The 24,176-nt window shown below is 46.7% G+C and overlaps 1 protein-coding gene across 4 annotated transcripts in view; it reads left to right on the plus strand.

The window, feature by feature from the left end:
- The window catches only part of SP5 (Sp5 transcription factor), a 28,818-nt gene extending 4,908 nt beyond the window's left edge, over window positions 1-23,910 (plus strand). For 2 of the 4 annotated variants that reach the window (XM_073545836.1, XM_073545838.1), the window contains exon 5: window positions 21,993-23,910. In XM_073545836.1, coding sequence (XP_073401937.1) covers window positions 21,993-23,063 — 1,071 coding nt within the window. In that variant the 3' untranslated portion in view covers window positions 23,064-23,910. Of the gene's footprint in view, window positions 1-20,456; window positions 20,663-21,992 lie in introns of those variants that run through there. The other 2 variants (XM_073545839.1, XR_012220341.1) reach the window with 2 other exon arrangements.
- The last annotated feature ends 266 nt before the right edge of the window (window positions 23,911-24,176 follow it).

The following is a 24,176-nucleotide window of genomic DNA, read 5'->3' on the forward strand; positions in this document are numbered from 1 at the left end:
GTCGGGGGTCCGACTGAAACACGAAACCCAATGCAAGTCAATGGGGAAGCAAAGTCGGCAGGGAGTGGAGGACAGTAAACACACCTACAGTGCCCATTTCAATGCCAACGACATCAATTCTTATTACTTAAGCTTGTCAACCTTAATTTACGTTATAATAATAGTTACACATTGAAAACTGGGGGTTATTTGGCTAAAGTTGTGGGGGGTAGGGCTGGCGCCAGGTTTTCGTGTGCCCTGGGCCAAAGAGTCAGTGCGCCCTTTTAACACATGACACAATTCATAATGCTCCGATACGGCACAGAAATATAGGTATAGTACAATGAAAAATACTTCACTGCTTACATGACTGTTACCTATTTTAAATTCTACAATAGCTCAAAAAACAGACAGTATATAACTCCATACAGTATTATGGCCACCACCTAGTGCGCCATACAGAGTAATGAGCCCCATATATTTCTCCATACTGAATAATTGGTCCCATATAATGTTCCATACAGTATATAATGAGCTCCACATAATGCTACAGTATATGTTGGTCCCCATGGATGATGCTCCACTGTCTTATGGGCCCAAATAATGCTCCATGTATAATGGGCCCCATTTGTAATGCTCCAGTGTATAATGTGCCCCGTAAATGCTGCTCCAGTGTCTGATGTCCCCCATTTGGAATGCTCCAGTATATGTTGGTCCCCATGGACGATGCTCCAGTGTGTTATGGGCCCAAATAATGCTCTATTTATAATGGCCCCATTTCTAATGCTCCAGTGTATAATGTGTCCCGTAAATGCTGCTCCAGTGTCTGATGTCCCCCATTTGGAATGCTCCAGTATATGTTGGTCCCCATGGACGACGCTCCAGTGTGTTATGGGCCCAAATAATGCTCCATATATAATGGGCCCCATTTCTAATGCTCCAGTGTATAATGGTACCCGTAAATGCTGCTCCAGTGTCTGATGTCCCCCATTTGGAATGCTCCAGTATATGATGGGCCAAATGGATGATGCTCCAGTGTATGATGGGCCCCATATCACTCTCCAGTGTATATTGCTCCCCAAAAAATGCTCCCAACATAAAAAAAAAAAAAAAAAAAAAAAAAAATTTAAATACCTCTCCTCGCTGGGCACTGCTCTACTCTGGACTCCTCAGCATTGCAATTTTAAAGCTCTGCACTTGTACTGTTTCGGTAGAGGGCATACAGACGTGATGTCATCGCTCTCTGTAACCTGAATATCACTGTCGGCGCTGGAGCAGGGAGAGGTAAGTATTGGAAGTGCTGTGTCCCTGAGCAAGCATGGGGGGGCCCTCCTACCGGCAGACACTCTTGCGTACTATGAGGGGCCCTGTGCCACTGCCATCACCCTCGAGTAGGACCCCCCCACCTGCTCAGGGAACCAGCACTTTCATCTGCACCTTCCTGTGTGTCACCGCGTAAGGTGGTATAGTATGCCGGAAGGGGCACCTGAGTTTCATCAGTCACATTCTGGCTCTGTAGAGTGCAAGGGGAATGTAGTGCTGTGGGTCAATGTAGCAGCAGAATCATCTAGCAGTGGCTGTGCATCAGTGCACTCCATCTCCAATTCATGTTGGGCTGGGGAATTCAGAATTTCACTTGATAACACAGGCATAGCCTGTGAAAAGAGCTCCATGGAGTAATCTGAAGTGTGGGCTGCTGCATCCTTCAATTTTAGTGGAGGTGAAGGAGACAAGGAAAGGGGTGGTTCCTGACCAGAAGCCTGCACTGACGACTCAGTGCTTGCATTTTTTTAACTTCATAAGAGGAGGTGATATAGCTGGAGGCTTTTTCGGCAACGTTAAGGCAAAACAGTTCCTGATGCTCCGGCTTTAAAAGCAGTTTACCTACTCCCAGAAAAGGGAGCCTTGAAGGCCTTCTTGTGCCAGCTGATGACGCAGGCTCAACACCTCCTGCCTTAGCTGCTATTGTGCTTTTGACAGAACCAGCCGATGCACCACCATCAGTACCAGCTGCTTTCCCCCCCCCCCCACGTCCGCGGCCTCTTCCACCAGACTTCCTCATGTTTGGGGAAAATGTACCAAAAATACCAGCAGAGAAATGGTACTGTATGAGTAGCATACAGCTCTGTAAGGTGTATGTAAGAAGTGAAATCTCCGTATATATTTTGTGAGTCACAGATGCTCACTCAGTATGTATTTCGCCATAATCCAACAAGCAGATATACGGTACTGTATCAGAGTGTTAGCGTGGTGGTCAGGAGCCAGAATCTCCAGGTGTGGACCCTCTGGACCGTGGCACTGAGGGGCCCCAGACAAGCTGCCAGGTGGAACCGACCCCTATACAGGGACTGTTAGGAGCTGGCCCAGGGGTTCAAGTACCACAGTAGCCGGTACCGTGAGGGGTGGCTCAGAATGGACTGGAGTGCGGGACTGAAGCATAGACTGTAAGGCTGGAATATAGAGAGATGGCTGGAGCGGAACACAGGAGACAGGACTGGAGTAGGAGTGTGGATAGCTGGATGGAGTAGGAACACCGAAGGCAGGACTGGAGTAGGATGGAACAGGAATGCTGGTTCAGGACTGGAGTAGAATGGAACTGGGACATAAGTACACAGCAACAGGACTGGAGTAGGATGGAACAGGAACAGAGCAACAGGACTGGAGTAGGATGGAACTGGAACACGGGAACAGGACTGGAGTAGGACGGAGAATACTGCAGAGAACACGGGAGACAGGGCTGCGAGGCTGCTGCAAGAAACACCGCGGACGGAACAGAGGCTGCAGAGGGCACAGGAGGAAGCAGGGCCCAGAGTGCAAGGTAACACAACGATCAGGCACCTCCCTCAGGGGGAAGTGGCCTGATATAGCCCCGTCTGGTCTACCATTTGTCCAAAGGTGCTTCTGGGTCAGGGCACAGCTGGAGCACAAGAAGCAGCAGGGAGGCGCGGCCGCTGCCTATGGCGCATTGCATGCAGAGATGGCGTTGGCCGCGAGCCCGTCAGAGGTGACCGCCGTGGCCATCGGGCAGAGGCTGGCTGCAGCGTGGGTGCGGAGGCCGGGTGAGTGACTGAGCAGAGTAACAGTACCCCCTCCCCTAAGCTGCCCTACCCAGAGACTAGCAAGAAATCTCTTGAGGATACGGGGAGCATTGATATTCTCCCGAGGCTCCCAGGATCTCTCCTCGGGACCAAAGTCCTTCCAATCAACAAGAGAGAATGTCCTACCTCTAACCCTCTTCATAGTGAGACTGTCCTGCACTTCAAAAACATCATCAGCACCCACCGGATGAGGACCAGGATCAGGCAAGGAATGGAAGCGATTCAGCACCACAGGCTTCAGGAGGGAGACGTGGAAGGTGACTGGGACCCGGAGCGAAGCGGGCAACCTCAATTTGTAGGCGACTTCGTTGATACGTTCAAGAATTTCAAACGGACCGATGTAGCGTGGTCCCAACTTATAGGAGGGCAGTTTCAACCGGATGAATTTGGAGGAGAGCCAGACTTTGCCCCCAACATGATATGGTGGAGGATCCAATCTCCTTTTGTTGGTATAATTCTTCATCTGATCAGAGGAACTCTTGAGTGACGTATTGGTCTCGGCCCAAATCTTGGAAAATTCAGAGGACAAGGCATTGGCCGCGGGTACCTTGGAGGCAGGGGTTATCGGGAGAGGAACACCAGGATGTCTGCCAAAAACAATGAAGAATGGAGACTTGGCCGAGGACTCGCCAGCATGGTTGTTATAAGCGAACTCTGCCCAGGGGAGTAAGTCGACCCAATCGTTCTGGTGGGCGTTGGAAAAATGACGTAGGTACCCCGTCAACGTCTGGTTGGTACGCTCTACCTGTCCGTTGGACTGTGGATGGTAGGCCGAGGAGAAGTCGAGTGAAACGTTCATGAGCTTGCAAAGTGAACGCCAGAACTTGGAGGTAAACTGAACCCCTCGGTTAGACACAATGCATTGAGGTAGTCCATGAAGTCTGAAGATTTGGTGAATGAAAACTTTGGCTGGCACTGAGGGAAGACCGGGCAGAGGGACGAAGTGGGTCATCTTGGAAAAACAATCCACCACCAAAATGACTCTGCAGCCTGAAGAGCGGGGTAGGTCGGTGATGAAATCCATGGCGATGTTTTCCAAGGAACCGCAGGAACGGGCATCGGAAGCAACAAGTCGGACGGAGGTCTTCGTGGCACTTTGTTTTTAGCACAGGATGGACAAGAAGCCACAAAGTAGAGTACATCTTGGCGAAGGGAGGGACACCAGTAGTGACGCGTGATAAGATCAAGGGACTTCTTAGTTCCGGCATGGCCGGCCAGTTTGGAGGAGTGCCCCCATAGGAGGACCTTTCACTTGAGGTTCTCGGGCACAAGCGTCTTGCCTGGAGGAGGAGGAGTAAGCCAGTTCACTGGAGCCACTGTGATGATCCCACTAGGATCAATGATATGCGAAGGCTCCTCCATGGCTTCGTGTGGTTGGAAGACCCTGGACAGGGCATCTGCTTTGGTATTCTTGTTGCCAGAACGGAAATGGAGGTCAAAGTCAAATCGGGCAAAAAATAAGGACCGTCTGGCCTGACGAGGGTTGAGTCTCTGGGCAGAGTGGAGATGGGCCAGATTCTTGTGATCCGAGAAGATGACAAAGGGATGAACAGCTCCTTCCAGGAGGTGATGCCATTCCTCCAAGGCGAACTTGATGGCCAGGAGTTCCCGGTCGCCGATCAAGTAGTTACACTCGGATGGAGAAAAGGCCTTTGAGAAGAAGCCACAAGGGTGCAGGCGACCGGAGGTGGTTCTCTGGGACAATACTGCCCCAGCACCTATCGAGGAAGCGTCCACCTCGAGTACAAAAGGTCGATTGCTCTCAGGGCGATGCAGGGCCGGAGCTTTGGAGAAAGCCCGTTTTAGGGTCAGAAAGGCCTCTTCTGCCTCAGGAGTCCAATCTTTGGGGGTAGTCCCCTTACGGGTGAGAGCAGAAATAGGTCTTGTGATCGTGGAAAAGTGGGAGACAAATTGCCGGTAATTGGCGAATCCGAGAAATCGTATCGCCTTTACTCCGACGGGGCGAGGCCATTTGAGAATGGCAGACAACTTCTCGGGGTCCATCCTTAGACCAGCGTCTGAGATACTGTATCCCAGAAACGGCAGAGGTCTGTTTGAAAAGACATTTCTCAATCTTCGCATACAGGCGGTTCTCCCGAAGACACTGTAGCACCAGGCGGACACTCTTTCTGTGGGACGAGAGGTCCAGCGAGAAGACGAAAATGTCGTTCAAGTACAAGACATCCCAGAAGATCTCATTGATGAACTCTTGAAACACCGCCGGAGCATTGCAGAGACCAAAGGGCAAGATCAGATCCTCGTAATGGCTGTCTCGAGTGTTTAAAGCAGTCTTCCACTCGTCACCTGCACAGATACGGACCAGATTATAGGCTCCCCTGAGGTCCAGCTTGGAGAAGACCTGAGCCCCTCTGAGATGGTCAAACAGCTCTGGAATGAGTGGAAGAGGGTACCTGTTATTGATGGTAATCTCATTCAAGCCCCTAAAGTCAATGCACGGCCGTAGCATTCCGTCCTTCTTTTTGAAGAAGAACCCGGCTCCGGTGGGCGAAGAGGATTTCCGTATAAAGCCTTTGGCGAGGTTTTCTCGGAACCTACTCGGACATGGCGGTGGTCTCTGCGGGAGACGGGGGTAGATTCTGCCCCTTGGAGGGGTTGATCCGAGAACAAGTTCAGTTGGGCAGTCAAACAGCCAGTGTGGAGGAAGGACCTCTGCTTCCTTATCAAAAACATCAGCATAGGAGCTGGAGGAAGACCCGGAAAGGTCTGGAGGTGACCGAGGAGCGGCCGCCAGGCGGACAGAAGTCAGACAGCGAGCTTGGCACGGGTGCCCCCAGCGGAGTATCTCCCCAGAAGACCAGTCGAACAGGCTGAGTCCTTAACCATGGAAGACCGAGTAGAATGGCGTGAGAGCTAAGGCAAAACGTAAAAGGCTATCTTCACTCGGTGTAAGGCTCCGACTTGCAACTCCACTTCAGTGACCAAGGTGACGGTCACCTTTAGCGGTTAGCCATCCACTGTGGCAATCTAGATGGGGTTAGATGGAGTAACCACAGGAATTTGCTATTTGTCCACCTCTTCAGGTCGAATGAAGTTACCGAGCCCGAATCCACGTAGGCCACCTCGGACCCACGTCTCTCCCCTGAAACCAAAAGCACAGAAATAGTAAGAGGCTGAGAGGATCATCATCACCTAGGGAGGCCTCTTACCTGACCTAGGTGGAGTAGCTTCCCTGTCTCTTAGGACAGGTGCGGATATAGTGTGACGAATCACGGCAATAGAGGCACAAACCTTGTGCCCACCTCTCTGACTCAGATCGCCTAAAGTTAGCAGAGTTATCTGCATGGATTCGACTGAGGAGGAAGAGGACCCAGCCGAACGGGGACTGGCAGAACGGGTGAAAAGGGAAGCTGACCCAGTGGACCTCCTGTCTCTGGCTGACTCCCGAGCGCGCTCCTGGAAGCGCAGGTCAATGCGGGTAGCCAGCAAGATAAGGTCCTTTAATGTGGATGGGGTATCTCGACCTGCGAGTTCATCTTTTATTTTGCCTGAAAGACCACCAGAATGCCCCTACCAAAGCCGTGTTATTCCAGCCGAGCTCGGAGGAGAGAGTGCGAATAGCGTACTGTCTGACCGTGAGAGAACCCTGATGTAAATTAGTGACTCAGTGAGGGAGGCTAAACGGCTCATTGAAGACTCTGCGAAAAGTATCCAGGAAAACTGGGAGACTCGAGACTACAGGGTTGTCACGTTCCTAGAGAGGATTCACCCAAGACAGGGCCTCTCCCTCCAGATGGGACATGATGAAGGCCACCTTGGCCCGGTCCGAGGGATATTGCTGCAGCAACCATTCAAAGTGGAGGCTACACTGATTTAAAAACCCCCTACAGAACTTGGGATCCCCGGTGAAGCGAGGTGGTTTGGCAGGGCGTTGGGAGAGCTGTAGATGCGGGGGGAGGAGTCGGGGCTGCAGTGGCAGCCTGGAGGGCTGACAAGCAACTGTCAAAGGAGGCCATGTAACAAAATGTGGGCTTGAGTATCTCTTGTTGCTGACCCAGCTCCTGTTGGAGACTGGCCAGTTGAGTGGCATTTCCAGGATCGGCCACCTGCAGGGCCGACAAACGAGTGTCCATAGACTTCATGACCGACATAATGCGTCCCTGATTCTACCGCAGGAAGAGCAACTATTTCTGGGTAGCAGTCGTAGTACTGGCGTAGTCCATGGCCTGATCGTACTGTTAGCGTGGGTGGTCAGGAGCCGGAATCTCCAGGTGTGGACCGTGGCACCGAGGGGCCCTGGGCGAGCTGCCAGGTGGAACCGACCCCTATGCAGGGACCGTTAGGAGCAGGCCCAGGGGTTCAAGTACCACGGTAGCCGGTACCGAGAGGGGCGGCTCAGAATGGACTGGCGTAGGAGTGCGGGACTGAAGCGTAGACTGTAAGGCTGGAATATGGAGAGATGACCCCCCCCCCCCCCAACACTTGACTTTCAGGCTCAAGTCTTATGACAGCCATCTCTTCACCTGGTAATTCTGCATCCCTTGAACTCTCCCCTGACTGGGGATGGCATGGGATTTGTGGCTGATGCAAACAGATGCTCAGCCTTACAGGTAGTATAAGTCGATTCTGATTTGGTCCCCCTTTAATTCTTGGGCTTCAAAACTTAGTCTCGAAGTCTTCTGCCATGATGAGTTTTCCTGGGGACACAACTGGTGCATGATTTACAATAGTCCTTAATGTTGGCTTTCATTCTTGGCCAGTAGAATTGATCGGCTATACAGTCAGTGGTTGTCTTCACACCCAGATGCCCATCTTCCAAAACAGAGTGGGAAGCATCAATTGTCTATAAACTCCTCCGTTTTGATACTTGAACTCCCAATATAGCAGTCAATTTCTCGCCCCTATTGAATCCAACAGGTGAGTAAGCAAAGCAGATTCTTTTTTTCAAGGTGTTCCTCTCAGGTCTCTGGACCCTTTTCACAGGCCATCAAACTACTTCTATAAAAGGATGTTCCCGTTGGGACTTCTCAACCTGGCTTTGCATGAGTGGTAGGATAATTGTGCAAAGGCTTCCTCTGAAATTCCCAAAAGCTGAGCACTCTCCCATGATGGAACAGTTTTGCATCGGATCTGGTGACACATGACTTCAGTCCCATGGCTAGGTACCTTCTGTTTTGGAAAGAGGCCCAATACAGGACCCTTCATCTCCAGACAAGTTTTTCATAGTAGAAGGAAGACTGGAACTTCTATAAACCCCACCGTTTTGAGCACTGACAAGACATGTGATTGGTATTCCCACAGACAAAGCATCCCTCTTCTTCCAGATCTGATATAACGTTGACCATCACTCATCCATCTTTAAGACGGTTGTCGTATTTTATTAACTGATTCAACAATTAGTTTTAGCAGCTCCACATCCCTAGCCTAGGAATTAAGTTGTTGGGCAACTTGCTCCCTTTGCTTCTCAATGATCCTCAGGAGCTCTTGCTGTCGATCACTTGGCTTGGAATTTAAGGCACCAGCAGCTACCCTCTTGATTGCTCTCTGGCTTCTAGAATAGTTTCCCTTTGTTGCACCTCCTTAAGAAACTGATGGAAGGAACAGAGTATCTGCTCTTTATCTTTAACTTGTTCCAGGTGACATTGGTCAATTTGTTCAGGCCTAAGTCATCCCTTAGATTCTATTCTGTGGACCAGCTTGTTTCAGTTGATATAAATAATTGGAAATTTTATTACCAGTGTCTTGATAGGTGGTGAGGAGTTTATATAGGAGGTCTATGGCATCCTCTGGGGATACAAAAGCATCTTCTAGGGCAACCATGTAGTATTGATAAGGTTGCCTGTGGCTGGTTACGTTAAGCAGCTTGTACCACTTGGACAGCAGGACCTTTCAGACTCTACACAATTCTGTTTCTCCACAGCATCGGTACACTGCCATTCTTCTAGATACTGCAGAGCAACATCCCTCCACGTGTCATGCCCTTCTTCCCCTGCTGGGATAGGAGTAACAAAAAAGTTCTCAGACAGTACACACCTTCAGATTGCAATTTGGCAAACTGGGCAACTAACTTCTCTATGGCTGCCACCACCACATCCTCAGTAGTGGCAGTTTCTTCAGGCTTGTCCTGAGCAGAGGTTAGTTGTAAACATCTACTATATCGCCTAGGCTTTGTGCTTGACCGTGGACATGACACCTCTGCTGCAAGTCTCTCAGGCCATGTGATCTTCCAGAGCTGTCTGTTTTAAGGGTACAGTAATGACTGATAGGGAGTACGCCTTTTCTAGGGTCCTTTCAGTAGTAATAAGGGTGGCTGATGACTGGCTCCTTCCATTCCTCGGTCTATAAACTATTCTGGGATTAACAACTTCCTGGAGTTCGTTCACGCTCTGTAGCACCTCTTCATCAGATGCATTAGTGTATTCTGCTGTCCGCTCATTTCCCCACACCACATGGACACTTGTGCTTCTGTTAACATTTCCATAATGGCTGACCGGTCTTGATCGATATCAGCTGGGCCTCCACTGTAACACCGCTTTAAGCTGCCTCTGGAGGCAGGGTGTCTGGTAGTTCTCACCTTAATACGGTGCATTGCCTCCACCTTAATCTTGCTGGGAGCTGTAGTAGAATGCAGGAGGATCTTCTGCCAGGGGTTGACCATGGGAAACTCCTGTCCATGCTCCATACACACTCACAAGAGATGAGGTTGAAACAATTAACAGGTTTATTTAGAGAGGAATAAATGGTGTTAAATTCAGAGCGCATAACAAGGAACAGCAAGTCCCTGCAATAGCTGTTACTTGATATAGCAGATTTGGGGTCATACAGCGATCGAGCTTGGGGCTGCAGGATCTGGATGCCTTAGACACAAGGGATAGATTGTAGACTGGTTCCCTTAGTTAAGCCAGGTGGCGATGGCCATCTCATGGTAACCTGGCCGGTCTGCAGATATGATCAGGTTGTAGGATTATTTTCTCCTCTCATACACTGAGCGGCTGAATGATTTGCACTCTGTGCCTCCTGCTCTGCAGGATTGGACTCGCATGTCTGTAATGGAGGATAGCACACATTGCTCTGTTAGCTCCACCCTTCTTCTCCAACCTGCACAGCCAATCAGTCCCTTCCTCTGCTGCTCCTCCTCCCTGATGATGCAGAGAAGAGCAATGTCTTCTGGGAGTTGTAGTCCAGGGCAGTGCAGCAAGAGAACCATTAATGTCGGCTGCTGTGAATGCCTGTGTAATCCCAGCAGCACCAGTCTCTGTACACATAGGTCTCACAGCAGGTGTTACACATAGACATAATAGAATTTTCTACATGAGATTATTATTATTTCCATGGTGCTGTACATGAGAAGGGAGGTTACATGCAAAGTTATAGATATCGTTAACGGTAAACAAATTTACAATGACAGACTGGTTACGAGGGGAGAGGACCCTGTCCTTGCGGACTTACATTCTACGGGTTACTGAGGAAGAGACAGAAGGTCCGGGGGTGCAGCAGCTCTGGTGGTGATGAGGCGGCGGTGAGGCGGCAGAATGGTCATTGCAGGCTGTAAGCTTTCCTGAAAAGATGGGTTTTCAGGGTCCGTTTGAAGGATCCAAGGGTGGTGGATAATCGGACGTGTTGAGGCATCCAGTTCAGGATACAGATAGTGGCGAGCACGTTAGTGGAGGACTGAGCCCACCGGCTAGCTCTTCCACCAGTTAGCGTGTGCGACTGAGACAGCACATTATATCATGTCTGTTGTGTGGCGAGACGATGCCCCAGAGACCGGAGCAGAGCACCAAGGGAACAGGAGGGAGGTGAGTGGGGTTTTTTTTTTTTTTTTTTTTCTTCATGTGTATGGATGTATACATGTACTATATATAGGGGGCTATGTACGAGCTCATACTGTATTTAGGGGGCTATGTGGGCACTCATCTTGTATATAGGGGACTGTGTGGGGGCTTCTGCATATAGAGGTTGTGGGTGCTCATCCTGTATAAGGAGGGCTATGTTGTGTCATACTACTGTGTATATAGGGGGCTATGTGGGTGCTCATCATGTATATAGGGGTATTGTACTATATATGGGGGGGCTATGTGGGGATTCATTAATATAGAATCATAGAATGGTGGAGTTGGAAGGGTCCTCCTGGGCCATCTGGTCCAACCCCCTGCTCAAAGCAGGATTCGCTAAATCATCCCAGTCAGATGTCTGTCCAGGCTCTGTTTGAAGACTTCTAATGAAGGAGAACTCACCACCTCTCGTGGCAGCCTGTTCAACTCATTGATCACTCATCACTCTAACTGTCAAGTAGTTTTTTTCTAATATCTAATCTGTCTCCTCCCATTCAGTTTCATCCCATTGCTTCTAGTCTTTCCTTGTGCAAATGAGAATAAAGTTGATCCCTCTAAAATGTGACAGCCCTTGAGATATTTGTAGACAGCTATTAAGTTTCCTCAGTCTTCTTTGCAAGCTAAACATTCCCAAATCCTGCAACCATTCCTCATAGGACATGGTTTGCAGACCGATCACCATTCTGGACGCTCTTCTCTGAACTTGCTTTGAGGTCTGGTGTGTGTTGTGTGTGTGGTGTTTTTTTTTTTTTTTTTTACTGGACACAGTATTCCAGATGAGGTCTGACCAAAGAAGAGTAGAGGGCAATTATTATTATTTATTATAGCGCCATTTATTCCATGTGAGAAGGGGTATACATAATAAATACAGGTACAGTAATCTTAAACAATACAAGTCACGACTGGTACAGGATGAGAGGACCTTGCCCACGAGGGCTCACAATGTACAAGGGATGGGTGAGGATACAGTAGGCGAGGGTAGAACTGGTCGTGCAGTGGATCGGTGGTTACTGCAGGAGGTTGTAGGCTTGTCGGAAGAGGTAGGTCTTCAGGCTCTTTTTGAAGGTTTCCATGGTAGGCGAGAGTCTGATATGTTGTGGTAGAGAGTTCCAGAGTAGGGGGGATGTGCGGGAGAAATCTTGCATGCAGTTGTGGGAAGAGGAGATAAGAGGGAGTAGAGAAGGAGATATTGTAAGGATCGGAAGTTGCGTGTAGGTAAGTACCAGGAGACAAGGTCACAGATGTATGGAGGACTCAGGTTGTTGATGGCTTTGTATGTCATGGTTAGGGTTTTGAACTGGAGTCTTTAGGTAATAGGGAGCCAGTGCAGAGATTGACAGGGGAGAGGCTGGGGAATAGCCTTCATGTGTTCTAGACTGTATGCTTCTGTTAATACATCCTAGAATTGTATTTGCCTTTTTTGCTGCTGCATAACACTGACTCATGTTCAGTATGTGATCTATTAGTATACCAAGTCTTTTTCACATGTGCTGTTGCTTAGCGTTATTCCTCCCATTCTGTATATGCTTTTTTCATTTTTATTCCCCAGATGTAGTACTTTGCATTCCCTGTTAAAAACCATTCTGTTAGTTGCTGCCCACTGATCCAGTCAATTTATATCTTTTTGAATCCTCTCTAGTATTAGCTATCCCTCCTAGCTTTGTGTCATCAACAAATTTAATCAATTAACCCTCAATTCCTTCATCTAAATCATTGCTAAAGATGTTGAACAATCCAGGGCCCAGAACAAAGCCCTGTGGTACCCCTCTTGAAACATTCTTCCAACTGTATGTGCAGCCATTTCCGACCACCCTTTGGGTCCGATCACTAAGCCAGTTATGAATCCACCTAACAGTTGCCTTGTCCATTCCATAATTAGTCATTTTTTCAATAAGGATTGTGTGAGATACTTTGTCAAATGCAATGCTGAAGTCAAGATATACTATATCTACAGCATTTCCCTGATCCACCCAGTCAGTGATTCTGTCATAGAAGGAAACTAAGTTAGTCTGACATGAATTATTAGTTACAAACCCATGCTGACTCTCATTCTTATCCAGGTAATTACATACATGTTGTTTAATAATTTGTTCAAAGATCTTTCCTGGTATAGATGTCAGACTCACTGGCCTATAGTTCCCTGGGTCCACCTTCTTCTTTTTTTCTTTTCTTTTTTTTTTTTTTTTGAAGATAGGAACAACATTTGCTCTTCTCCAGTCTTCTGGGACTTCTCCTGTTCTCCAAGAATTTTCAAAGATTATGGAGAGTGGTTCAAAAATTTCTTCTGCTGTCTCCTTCAGTACTCTGGGGTGTAATTCATTGAGTAGTAATTTCCTCCTATTGGTTTGACCCTCCAGAACAGTCACTCTCTCATGTGGCCCCTCAGGAAAATTAATTGCCCATTTCATCGATTTCAAAATTAAGGGGGTTATTCAGGACTATATAGCAAGGTAGTTGCTGACTAATTGTCTGTTGTGCTCAGCACAGATCTCCACTGACTCTACTGACTATTTTGTGGCTTCTACCAATGTCAAGTTGACAGAGCAGTGGATTCTTCCACTCTACGCTAGTGATGTGAGTGCAGATGTCAGGCAAATTGACAGCTGGCTCCTTGTGGCCTCACTTCGTGAAATCGGCCACGAGGAGCCAATTAGCATGACATCAGTAGTCAACCACACCTGCCAACAGAGCAGCTGGAAGAAGAAAACTGCTGTTGATGTGAAGCAGCTGAATCACCGGTAGGAGCGGTCAGTGACCTCTGTTAGCAGGCGCCAGATAGAACAGGCAGGTAGTTGCTAACTTTTAGCTTTTATCACAAAGATGCTGAAATCACAGTTCCCTCCAGCCTTTTCTATACTCACAAGTGAGTTTGAAGTGATTTAAAGTGGTTCCCCCCCCCCCCCCCCCCCGAAAGTACTAAAGCTCTTCTTGCGATGCCATCCTCCTGCTTGCTTTGTGTGGATGACACGTCCCTGCATCATCCACACAGGTTCCCCAGCATCACGCTCCTGCGCAGGCATACTTATCTAGCCTGTTGAGGGCAGAGTAAAGTACTGCAGTGCCAAGGCACTGGGCCTCTCTGACCTTTCCCGGCGCCTGCACACTGCAGTACTTTGCTCTGCCCTCAACAGGGAGGAGAAGTACGCTTGTGCTGCAGCTCGATGCCGGGGAGCCATGAAGGAATCAGCAGGGCGGCATCGCATGAAGATGGGAGGCGTCGGACCAAGACCTGCGACACCCATCGGACTGGACCACACCGCAGGTGAGTATAATAACTTATTTTTCTTCTCTTGCATGTCGGATCGGTGGTTTATCAACAGCATTATATAATGCTGTAGATAAGCCCTGAAAGGCTTTGGCCGTAACTCATATCGGCCAAACCTGGTGACAAGTTCCCTTTAACAGCTTATCCATGGGGGTGCTGGGTGGTAGTACTCTCATTGCTGTAATATTGACGACAGGACATTGTAAAGTCACTGTTCTGGTTGCGTGGAAGCTCTAAATAGTTTCCATAGACAGGCTTTGTGTTAGCTTGCCTACTGTGGACACATATGAAGAGGGCAATCACTGGAGAAGGACTTCATGGCCGGAAGAATAGAAGGAACAAGGTGAAGAGGGAAAACTAGCAACCTGATAATATCAAATAAGAAGACCCTGGTTGACCTATCTAAGGGCCCCTTCACACATAGCGATCTCGCTGCTGAGTCACAAGTTTTGTGACACAACAGCGATCTCACCAGCGAGATCGCTGTGTGTGACAGCGATCAGCGTCCGGCCCCCCTGCTGGGATCGCTGTAGGAAAGCCCTGGACACTTTTTTTTTGGTCGCTGGTCTCCCGCTGGCCAGCACGCATCACTGCGTGTGACAGGCGGGAGACCAGCGATCAGCTGGTAACTAATGTACACATTGTGTATCTAAGGGACGCACGTCCCTTAGATACCCGATGTGTACCTTAGTTACCAGCTCCCTGCATCGGCGCGCTAGTAACTAACGTACACAGCGACACCGGGCGCTCGGCGTCGCTGTGCTGATCGCTGGTGAAGCTGTCTGTTTGACAGCTCACCAGTGATCACATAGCGACTCACCAGCGATCCTGACAGGTTGATATCATTGTCAGGATCGCTGGTGAGTGGCTGTGTGACTCCAGCTTAAGTTTGCACAAGATCGATCTTCCTACACATCATTCAGCCATTAAGTCACCATGGCTTGAGATCGAGCCAAAGGCAGTTTAAAAAAAGCTCTATCAAGTCCCAGGAGAACCTTGGCTTCACCTTTTAAGCCCTGTTAGGCTTCTTTTACACTTGCCATGTTTTTGCGGCCCCAATAGATTATACGGCCGTGAAAAAATATCGAGCTTGCTCTATATTTTTCATAAGCAAACCACAGAAAACACAAACGACCATGAGTCCCCAAAAAATATTATTTATTGTTGTGACAAATCAGTTATTAAAAACATTCTGTAAAAATAGATATAATTATATACTGAAGAACTATTTCAGAAGGGTCATGCCACCCAGATATAGGACATACAATTATAATGTGAAAAAATGTAATAATAACAAAGTTCCAATATTGTTGTTTATAATACAGTGCATGTAATTACGTGCAATGTGAATAAAAAAACAAACGCTGTGCATAACCTTATAAATAGAGTGCATAACAATAACACAATAAACCAGTATGTCATGGTATGCCTATGCAGAGCATACAAATAATATCAAAAAGGGATAGACACCAATTGTGTCACAATTGAATAACTGATGTCTACAGACCAGGGAAAGAAAACCAGTGTAAAAATGAAGTGAGAAATAAAGTGTACAACCTCTCCTGGTCTACTGGGATAGCTGCCCGGTCCCGACGCGCGTTTCGGCGCTAAGCCTTCACCAGGGGCTTATTTTATTTATTTATTTTTTTTCTATATTTTTCATGGCTCATGGACACTGCCTCCATTTGAATCAATGGTACCGCAAAAAGAACAGTAGCCTGTTTTTGCGGATCACCTTTTTTTTTTTTTTTTTTTTTTTTTTTTTTTTTTTTCCTGCAATTTGTTACAACAGGGAAAAATGGCGATCCGAGAAGGTTTTTTTGTGGAGACCGCAAGAATCACGACAATACAGCCCGCAAAAACGACCCATAAAAATGGGCCGTAAAAAACCCAGCATGTGTAAAGGTAGCCTTAAGGAATATTACCGATTTAAACAGGGGCCATGGCTTGAGTCCATGGAGTAGATGCCAGTGGGTGGAGCAGGCTCACATGGGTGGTCAGATAGCCAGGTCAGAATCAAGAGGTACAGATAAAGAAGAATAGTGAGAAAATCAGCTGAGGTCTGAAACAGAAAATAATCACAAGAACACAGGAGCAGAGAACAGAGATGTGGACCAGTTAAGGCACAACTTATAACTGGTAGTGGGAGACGGGGATTCAGGAGTTCATACAGTGAGCAGCACCACTCAGGGCTCACAGCAGAGAGTTAAAGGTACTGTCACACTTAGCGATGCACCAGTGATCCCGACCAGAGATATGACGCGGTCAGGATCGCTGGTGCATCGCTAAGTGGTCGCTAGTGAGCTGCCACACAGGCAGATCTCACCAGCGACATCGCAGGGGTCGGGGGTCGCTACTTACCTGTCAGACGAGGCGATCCTGACGTCCTCCCGCCCGGCTCCACGTGTCGCTCGTCGGCGCCACAGGAAGCTGACAATGAGAAACAGTCCAGGACGTTCTCGCGCGATCAGCGATAACCAGCGGGGGAGCCGGTCGGAGGTAAGTATCACACACAGCGATATCGCTAGCAATATCGCTGCTATGTCACAAAAACCAGTGACATTATAGCGATATTGCTAGCGATATCCCTTAGTGTGACAGGCCTTTAATACTAAACAAGATTGGGGTTTAATTCCTATCTCCCATCTTGGATAAATGGTGTGGTAAGTCCCCGAGAATAAAGCTGGACTACCTAGTTGTCACCCTCAATGAAAGTGTGGCCTTTCCTGCTGCCAGAAGTGGAAACAGAAGGCAGGTATTGACATAGATGTTGGTTTTCAATATGAAGAGACCAGACAACAACTATAATGCAATCAAAGTAATGTCTGTGGGAATGAGTCCCAAACACATACTGTAGAATGGGGTGATAGTAAGCATGCATGACCACTGATCCAGTCAATCTCCCTGTGAATGGGGTAATTGAAAGCCTATTTGTAGTAATCAGTAATGGTCCCACTCCCTGCTACTTATCCTAGGCCAACCCCTTTACAATGAGGGCCACCAAGCCTCCTCACCATTTCCATGCGATCAGATCCAATTTAGCTTTGATATGATGATCCGCATAATGTGCGACTTGTAGTTAGGGACTCATTGACTGTAAACCCTGTATAACTTTGTAGCTGTTAGGCAGTGAATCGATAGCAACCAGGCAGTCATAAAGGTTATCTGTCTTCAGCTTTTACTACACCATCTAAAGGGGGTTTTACACTAAGCAATATCACTAGCAATATCGCTAAAACGTCACTGGTTTTGTGACATTATAGCGATATTGCTAGCGATATCGCTATGTGTGATACTTGCCAGCGACCGGCTCCCCCGCTGCTCATCGCTGATCGCGCGAGAATGTCCGGCTCCATTTCTCGTCGGGCGCTTCCTGCTGAGACTTCCCGCTGTGACGTCCAGCGACGCGTGGAGGCGGGCGGGAGGACGCAGGATCGCTGTGTGTGAATGGTAAGTATCGTGCGCTGCGTCGCTGCTGCATCGCTGTGAGATCTTTCTGTATGAAAGCTCACTAGCCATCATTTAGCGATGCACCAGCGATCCTGACCGGGTCGGATCGCTGGTTGGATCGCTGGTGCATCGCTAAATGTAAAAGGGCCTTTAGGGCAGTTTCACACATCGGTGTCTCCGGTACGTGTAGTGACAGTTTTCTCACGTACCGGAGACACTGACACATGTAGACACATTCTAATGAAGGTGTCTATGCAGATGTCAGCGTGTTTTCACGGACCGTGTCCGTGTGCAAAACACGCTGACATGTCCGTTTTTGTGCAACAGCACGGATCACACGGACCCATACAAGTCAATGGGTCCGCGTAAACGCGTACCGCACACGGACAGCATCCGTGTGCGTTTTTAAAACTCAAAGGGTTAACATTGAAACTAATTTTTCAAATACACGGGCACACACGGATAGCACACGGATGTCACACTGATGGCCTCCGTATACACACGGATAGCTCCGGTACCGGAATTATCTGGACGTGTGAAACTGCCCTAAGAGCAGCATGATGTAGAGGGCAGAGACCCTGATTGCAGCGATGTCCCTTACCAGGAACACTGATTGGAGACGTTCTGTATACACTGTGTATGGGCAGAAAGCTGCCAATCAGTGGTGTTAAATTCAGAGGTCATAACAAGGAACAGCAAATCCTAATATCATACAATTTATAATACAGGTTCAAAATGTGCAGGTTTTCTAGTCATCTAGTGATAATCATGTTCATATGTGATTTTATCAAAAATACAGCAAGTAGCCCAGTATTTGACACTTCTAGAATGCTAGAATCATGGTTTCTGTCTCTACATTATGCTGCTCTCAAATTGTGGCAAAAACCTAGTAACAAATTTCCTTGAAATGACCCATGAGCTGATCTACACTGGATACTAACGTGATCAAAGATGAGAAGCAGTTTGTGGGCAAATTGCACACTAAGCTTTTCTACAGAAACTTTGTTGAAAAACCTCCTAAACTTCTGTTCACAAGCCTGTTTGGACATTCGGTTTGTTCCATTTTAGGAACAGAAAAACGGAATACTTGATTCATTCCATTAGTTATGCAAGTGGAAGCAGAGGTGCCCCATTGTTGGTTATGGGGCCTTCAATTGTTTACAATGGCACAAAAACTTCTTTAGGACTTTTTCTTCCCGCTCTAAAGCCCCCGTCTCACATAACGAGATCGTCAGCGAGATCGCTGAATCGTCACAGGTTTTGTGACGCAACAGCGACCTAGCCAGTGAACTCACTACGTGTGACATAGTGGTGACCGGCTCCCCCCCCGCTGGATATCGCTGATTGTGTTCAAATGTCCTGGGCCGTTTTTTGATCATCGGCGTCCCGCTGGCCAGCATGCATCGTTGTGTTTGACGCCGACGAGCGACCTCGTTGGCGATGCAGAACTCAGGGACGCAGGCGTGACTCGTCAGAACAGCTGCTGTGTGACAAAGTCCCCATGACCGCCGAGGTTGTTATACGGATCGCCGTATCGTTGCTGCGTCGTTGAGTAGATCTGCCTGTTTGACAGCTTACTAGCAACGCACCAGCGATCCTTACCAGGTCATATCGTTATCGGGATCGCTGGAGCGTCGCTAAGGCTGGTTTCACATTAGCGCTTTTTAAGCGCACGCAGGGCCGGGGGTAGCTCCGCCCCCGAGCCGGCTCTCTGCCCGGCGTGCCCGCCCCTTGCTTGTAGCGCCGCCTCCTAGCGCACAGCGGCGCCAGCGATCGGCGCACCCTATCTTTAGCATAGGGTGCGCAGATCGTGCGCAGGCCGTGCGCTAGTTGCGCTTTGACCTGCGCTGCGCACTTTTGACGGTGCGCCGTGCGCGCCAAAATCAAACTTTTCGGATTTTGGCGCGCACCGTCAAAAGTACGCAGCGCAGGTCAAACCGCAACTAGCGCACGGCCTGCGCACGATCTGCGCACCCTATGCTAAAGATAGGGTGCGCCGATCGCAGGCGCCGCTGTGCGCTAGGAGGTGGCGCTACAAGCAAGGGGCGGGCACGCCGGGCAGAGAGCCGGCTCGGGGGCGGAGCTACCCCCGGCCGTGCGTGCGCTTAAAAAGCGCTAATGTGAAACCAGCCTCAGTGTAACGGTATCCTAAAATATTATAATCACTTTGGCCTCTCCGCTAGCATTTGCATAACTGATACAAACAGAATAGAATATCCGAATGGACATGTGAAAAGAACCTTACAGATGAACATTCCAATACGGATTCATCTGATCGCACTGCAATCCCAACCTGTAGTAATTCCCAGGACGTTCTCCGCATCCTTATAACAATCCTTAAAGAAGTAAAAAACTTAAGTAATGAGTACGTTACATTATCATCCAATTCCACCAAAGAGGGTATAAAAAACCATCCCCATCCTCAAATAACAAAGGGAGATTGTCTCTTTGCTACAAATCCTTAATTACAAAAGCGCAGAGGAGGAAGGGGGGGGGTCTCCAAGGCTTGTGGACAAGCAGTGCAGGGGTCTCCAGGAGCTGAGGGTCTCTTTGATCAAGAAAATCCAATTATTTGTGTATATACATTTCCCACATAGTGATTAGTTCATTAATTGTCCCGCCTTTATCACCTCCCTTTCCACCCCCTGTAATAATCAGTTCTTTTATCCAGACCAACAAACACTCTGAGCTTTTTGTGCATTCAAAGGATTTGCTTTCTCTTGTGAAAGAGCTGCTGTGCTTTGATGATTGGGCAGCTGGGAACTTCAAAGGGACACAGCCAGGGCTGTGACTGGCTGGCAGCCCAGCAAAGTCCTTATCAAATTCTTGGAGGTGCTCCCACTGCAGTCAGTCAAGAGGCTGCTGGAAAGGAGGGGAGGCAGGAGGAGCATCAACCTGCACACCAGCAAGTGCCAAACAAACAACCTGGCACTTACTGGGTGGCAAGTCATTGAGTGAAGGGGGATCCTCCATGCATCTTCAGCAGTGTGCTGCCCATCACAGTGCCCAGCTGCAGGAGCAACACCATGGCTGCAGTCGCTGTACTAAGGAACGACTCGCTCCAGGCATTCCTACAGGTCAGTGGGATTTTACCTTCGCAGGTAGCGATGCCACTTAATGAGCAACAGGTGGTGGCAAATGCAAAAACTGCTATTACTTAGAGGAACCGATAAAGGAATTTGAATGTTTTCTAATTCTGATAACATAGTCTCAAATCTTATTTAAAAATGAAAAAAAAAATTGGAAATCTGGTTAGTTTTTTGGCAAAATTTACCGACATCACTACTTAGAATTTGAGAAAGTAAAAATAAAGATAAATATTTCTTGACTTCTGAATAATAAAAATAATTTTTCTCTTTATAAGCTTTTACGTTCTCAAAGTTTAAGTTTATACAAGTAGTAAGGTCGGAGAGTTTGCAAGAAAAAAAACCTACCCAGATTTCCAGTTATCCAATATATTGATAACATAGTTATTAGGTGTAGTGTATAATGTAGTATTTAGAGATATATTACCATATTTGTCTAATTTAGGACAATATATACTTATATGTAACTTTTCATAACTGAGAACGTTAAGTAATGGGTGACATTGAGAAGAGCAGGTAAGGGATATCATGTGTTCACTGAGAGCTAGTATGAAAATGATATTTACAGTAGAGATATATTTAAAACATCAATATTATCCAACAGATTAGAAAAATACATGAACCTTCAATAATTAAGCTGATGATCTAGAGATGATATATATTACTAATGGCAAGGAAGACGTAAAAGTATAATAAACTTCTAGACCAGGGGTAGCACTAGTGAAATTCAGGGAGGCTGCTGTGGCAGTAGAAACAGTCATCACCAGAACTGTTACATCGGAATTACTGTACAGCGATGACGCAACTGATTTTTCAGATATATTACTATCTTCACATAAATAAAGAGGATAGATACTTTGTATGTAGTTATTTACAGATTTTTATAACAAAAAAAAGTTGCATAACTAAGGGAATACCGAAAACTGCAGATTCAAGCTCTGGTGGTAACTGATAAGTAGTATCAGAATATTCTCGAGAAATGGAATTATCTACATTGAAAATGTCAATGAAGATGTCATATTCAATAATACAATCTATATAGTTTAGATTTATTTATTGTCCAGCAATATAGATTGTAGCAGAGTAAATTCAGAAATGGTCACTGATAACATTATTAAAGCATTTCTTTAAATGACGTTTATATGGAGTGTTTTAGTAGAGAGTATAATATGTCAATGATTTATGAATTTAAAAATGTTTGTAGTTATGGGCGAGTGACACACAACTGTCAATTTATCGCCCATCCCATGGATCGGTTTCTTTAATCTATTTATCGTGAATCAATATTTTATATGCAAATTAAATATGGTTTCCATTACAGGACAGGACACCCAACGCCTCCCCAGATGTCGGCAAACATTCCCCATTGGCTCTATTGGCGGCAACATGTAGCAGAATAGGTCAACCAGGAAGTGGTGCGGACTTTATTCAGGTTCCTTATGATCCGACCATTGGATCTCCCTCAAGGATGTTCCACCCGTGGACTAGTGACCTTTCTAGCCACGCTCCAGCTGGCATTCAGGCACACAACAGTCTCGGACTTGCCTCCAAAAATCCACTCCAATCTCACATACAGTCTACTTTTGTTACTCATGAACTCCCCCTTACACCTCCTGCCGACCCCTCCTACCCTTATGAATTTTCCCCAGTGAAAATGTTACCTTCCCCTATGGCTGCTTTTCAGACATCCAATTGTCAATCAAGCTATGTACCTTCCATTCCTTATCCTCCTGCTTCACCCATCGCTTCTGCCATACATGGATTTGTACCAGGTCATGCAAACCTGATACATCAGCAACCAAGGCAACTCTCCCCCAATCCAGGAGAAGACCTCTCGTGGTGGAGCATTCAACAGTCCACCGCAGTCACCCACCCATCACCAATTCCTCATGCTCATCCCCGCTTTCCTATCCAGAGAAGTTTAGTTCTAGGACATTCAGACTTTGCACAATACCAGACTCAAATTGCTGCACTTCTGCAGACTAAATCCTCATTGGCTAATGCCAGGAGATGCAGAAGATGTAGATGTCCAAACTGCCAATCCTCCAGTGGGTCAGATGAGCCTGGAAAGAAGAAACAGCACATCTGCCACCTCCCAGGTTGTGGAAAAGTTTATGGTAAAACCTCACACCTTAAGGCCCACTTAAGGTGGCACTCGGGAGAGAGACCCTTTATCTGTAACTGGTTGTTCTGCGGCAAAAGTTTCACCAGATCTGATGAGCTACAAAGGCACCTAAGGACTCACACCGGCGAAAAGAGGTTCGTCTGTGCGGAATGTGGAAAAAGATTCATGAGGAGCGATCATTTGGCCAAACATGTGAAAACGCATCAAAATAAGAAGATCAAAGGGGTTGAACGAGAAGTCAAACAGGAGCAAAGCAGGGACCCCTAGAAGAGGATTCATGGATTTTCTATGGTGCAATATACTTGAATACTGATTTACTGGATTATGGATAAACCCGAACTGTATCAAAGCACAATACTAATCAGTTTTTAACTTGAATCAAATCTTCCACTTTTTTTTTTTTTCTTGCTTTTATTTTACGTATGGATCACTTTGAGGAACCTGAGGATTTGTATATTTGATTTCAAAGTGTGATTAAAACTTGGTTTTATCTTTGACAACTTATGAAACCTTCATTTTTTTTTTTTTTTTTTTTTTTTTTTTTTTTTTTTCCCACCATAGTATTTAATGAGTTAGTAAAACTTCTTCAGTTCTTCCATCCGCTGCAGCGTGCATTATTGATTGTGTAAATGGGACACGGGAAAAAAAAAGTTTCACTTTCAAATAAACAATGAAGTGTATTGTTCTGGAATCACTTCTAACTTTGTGCCACAAACCTTGGAAACAGGTTTTCTTTTTTTTTTTTTTTTTTTCTTATTACTTAATTATAACTCTCAGCTTTTATTCCTTTTGGATGTTGCTTCCTCTTCCCGTCTACAATTCTGTAATTTTTAAGTGTTTTATATGCCATATACTGTATTATTGATCGGCGTTCTTGAGAAACTGGTCCAGTGGATAACTTATCTATAGCAATATATCTTCTATTATTGTAATTGTGCCCTTAGCTTCTTCCAGCTATGTACAATGTTAATTTGTGTCTGTTTTTTAGCCCAGAGTATGTGCTTGCCTGTACAGTTGAAGTGTAAGCATATGTTTCTTTTAAAGCTTGAAACTTTGAAAAATGTTTTTTCTTTTCACATTGCACCTTAAAACAAAAGAAAACTACAAAAGTAAATAGCTGGTATCTTTTCAGTTCTGTTTCATACTGAAATGGCTTTAGGGGAAAAATCTGTGAAAAAGAAAATCCCTTGTGTGATCATACCTTAAGACCATTGTTTTTTGCACTTTTTATCATTTTTGCAGGATGCAGTTGGACCGCTTTATGTTGGCTTGTTTTTGTGTGTGTGTGTATGTGTGTGTGTGTGTGTGTGTGTATATATATATATATATATATATATATATATATATATATATATGTATGTGTATATATATATATATATA

The sequence above is a fragment of the Dendrobates tinctorius genome, unplaced genomic scaffold (assembly GCF_039654945.1).
Source record: "Dendrobates tinctorius isolate UK_male_01 unplaced genomic scaffold, ASM3965494v1 ptg000143l, whole genome shotgun sequence".
NCBI lineage: Eukaryota > Metazoa > Chordata > Amphibia > Anura > Dendrobatidae > Dendrobates > Dendrobates tinctorius.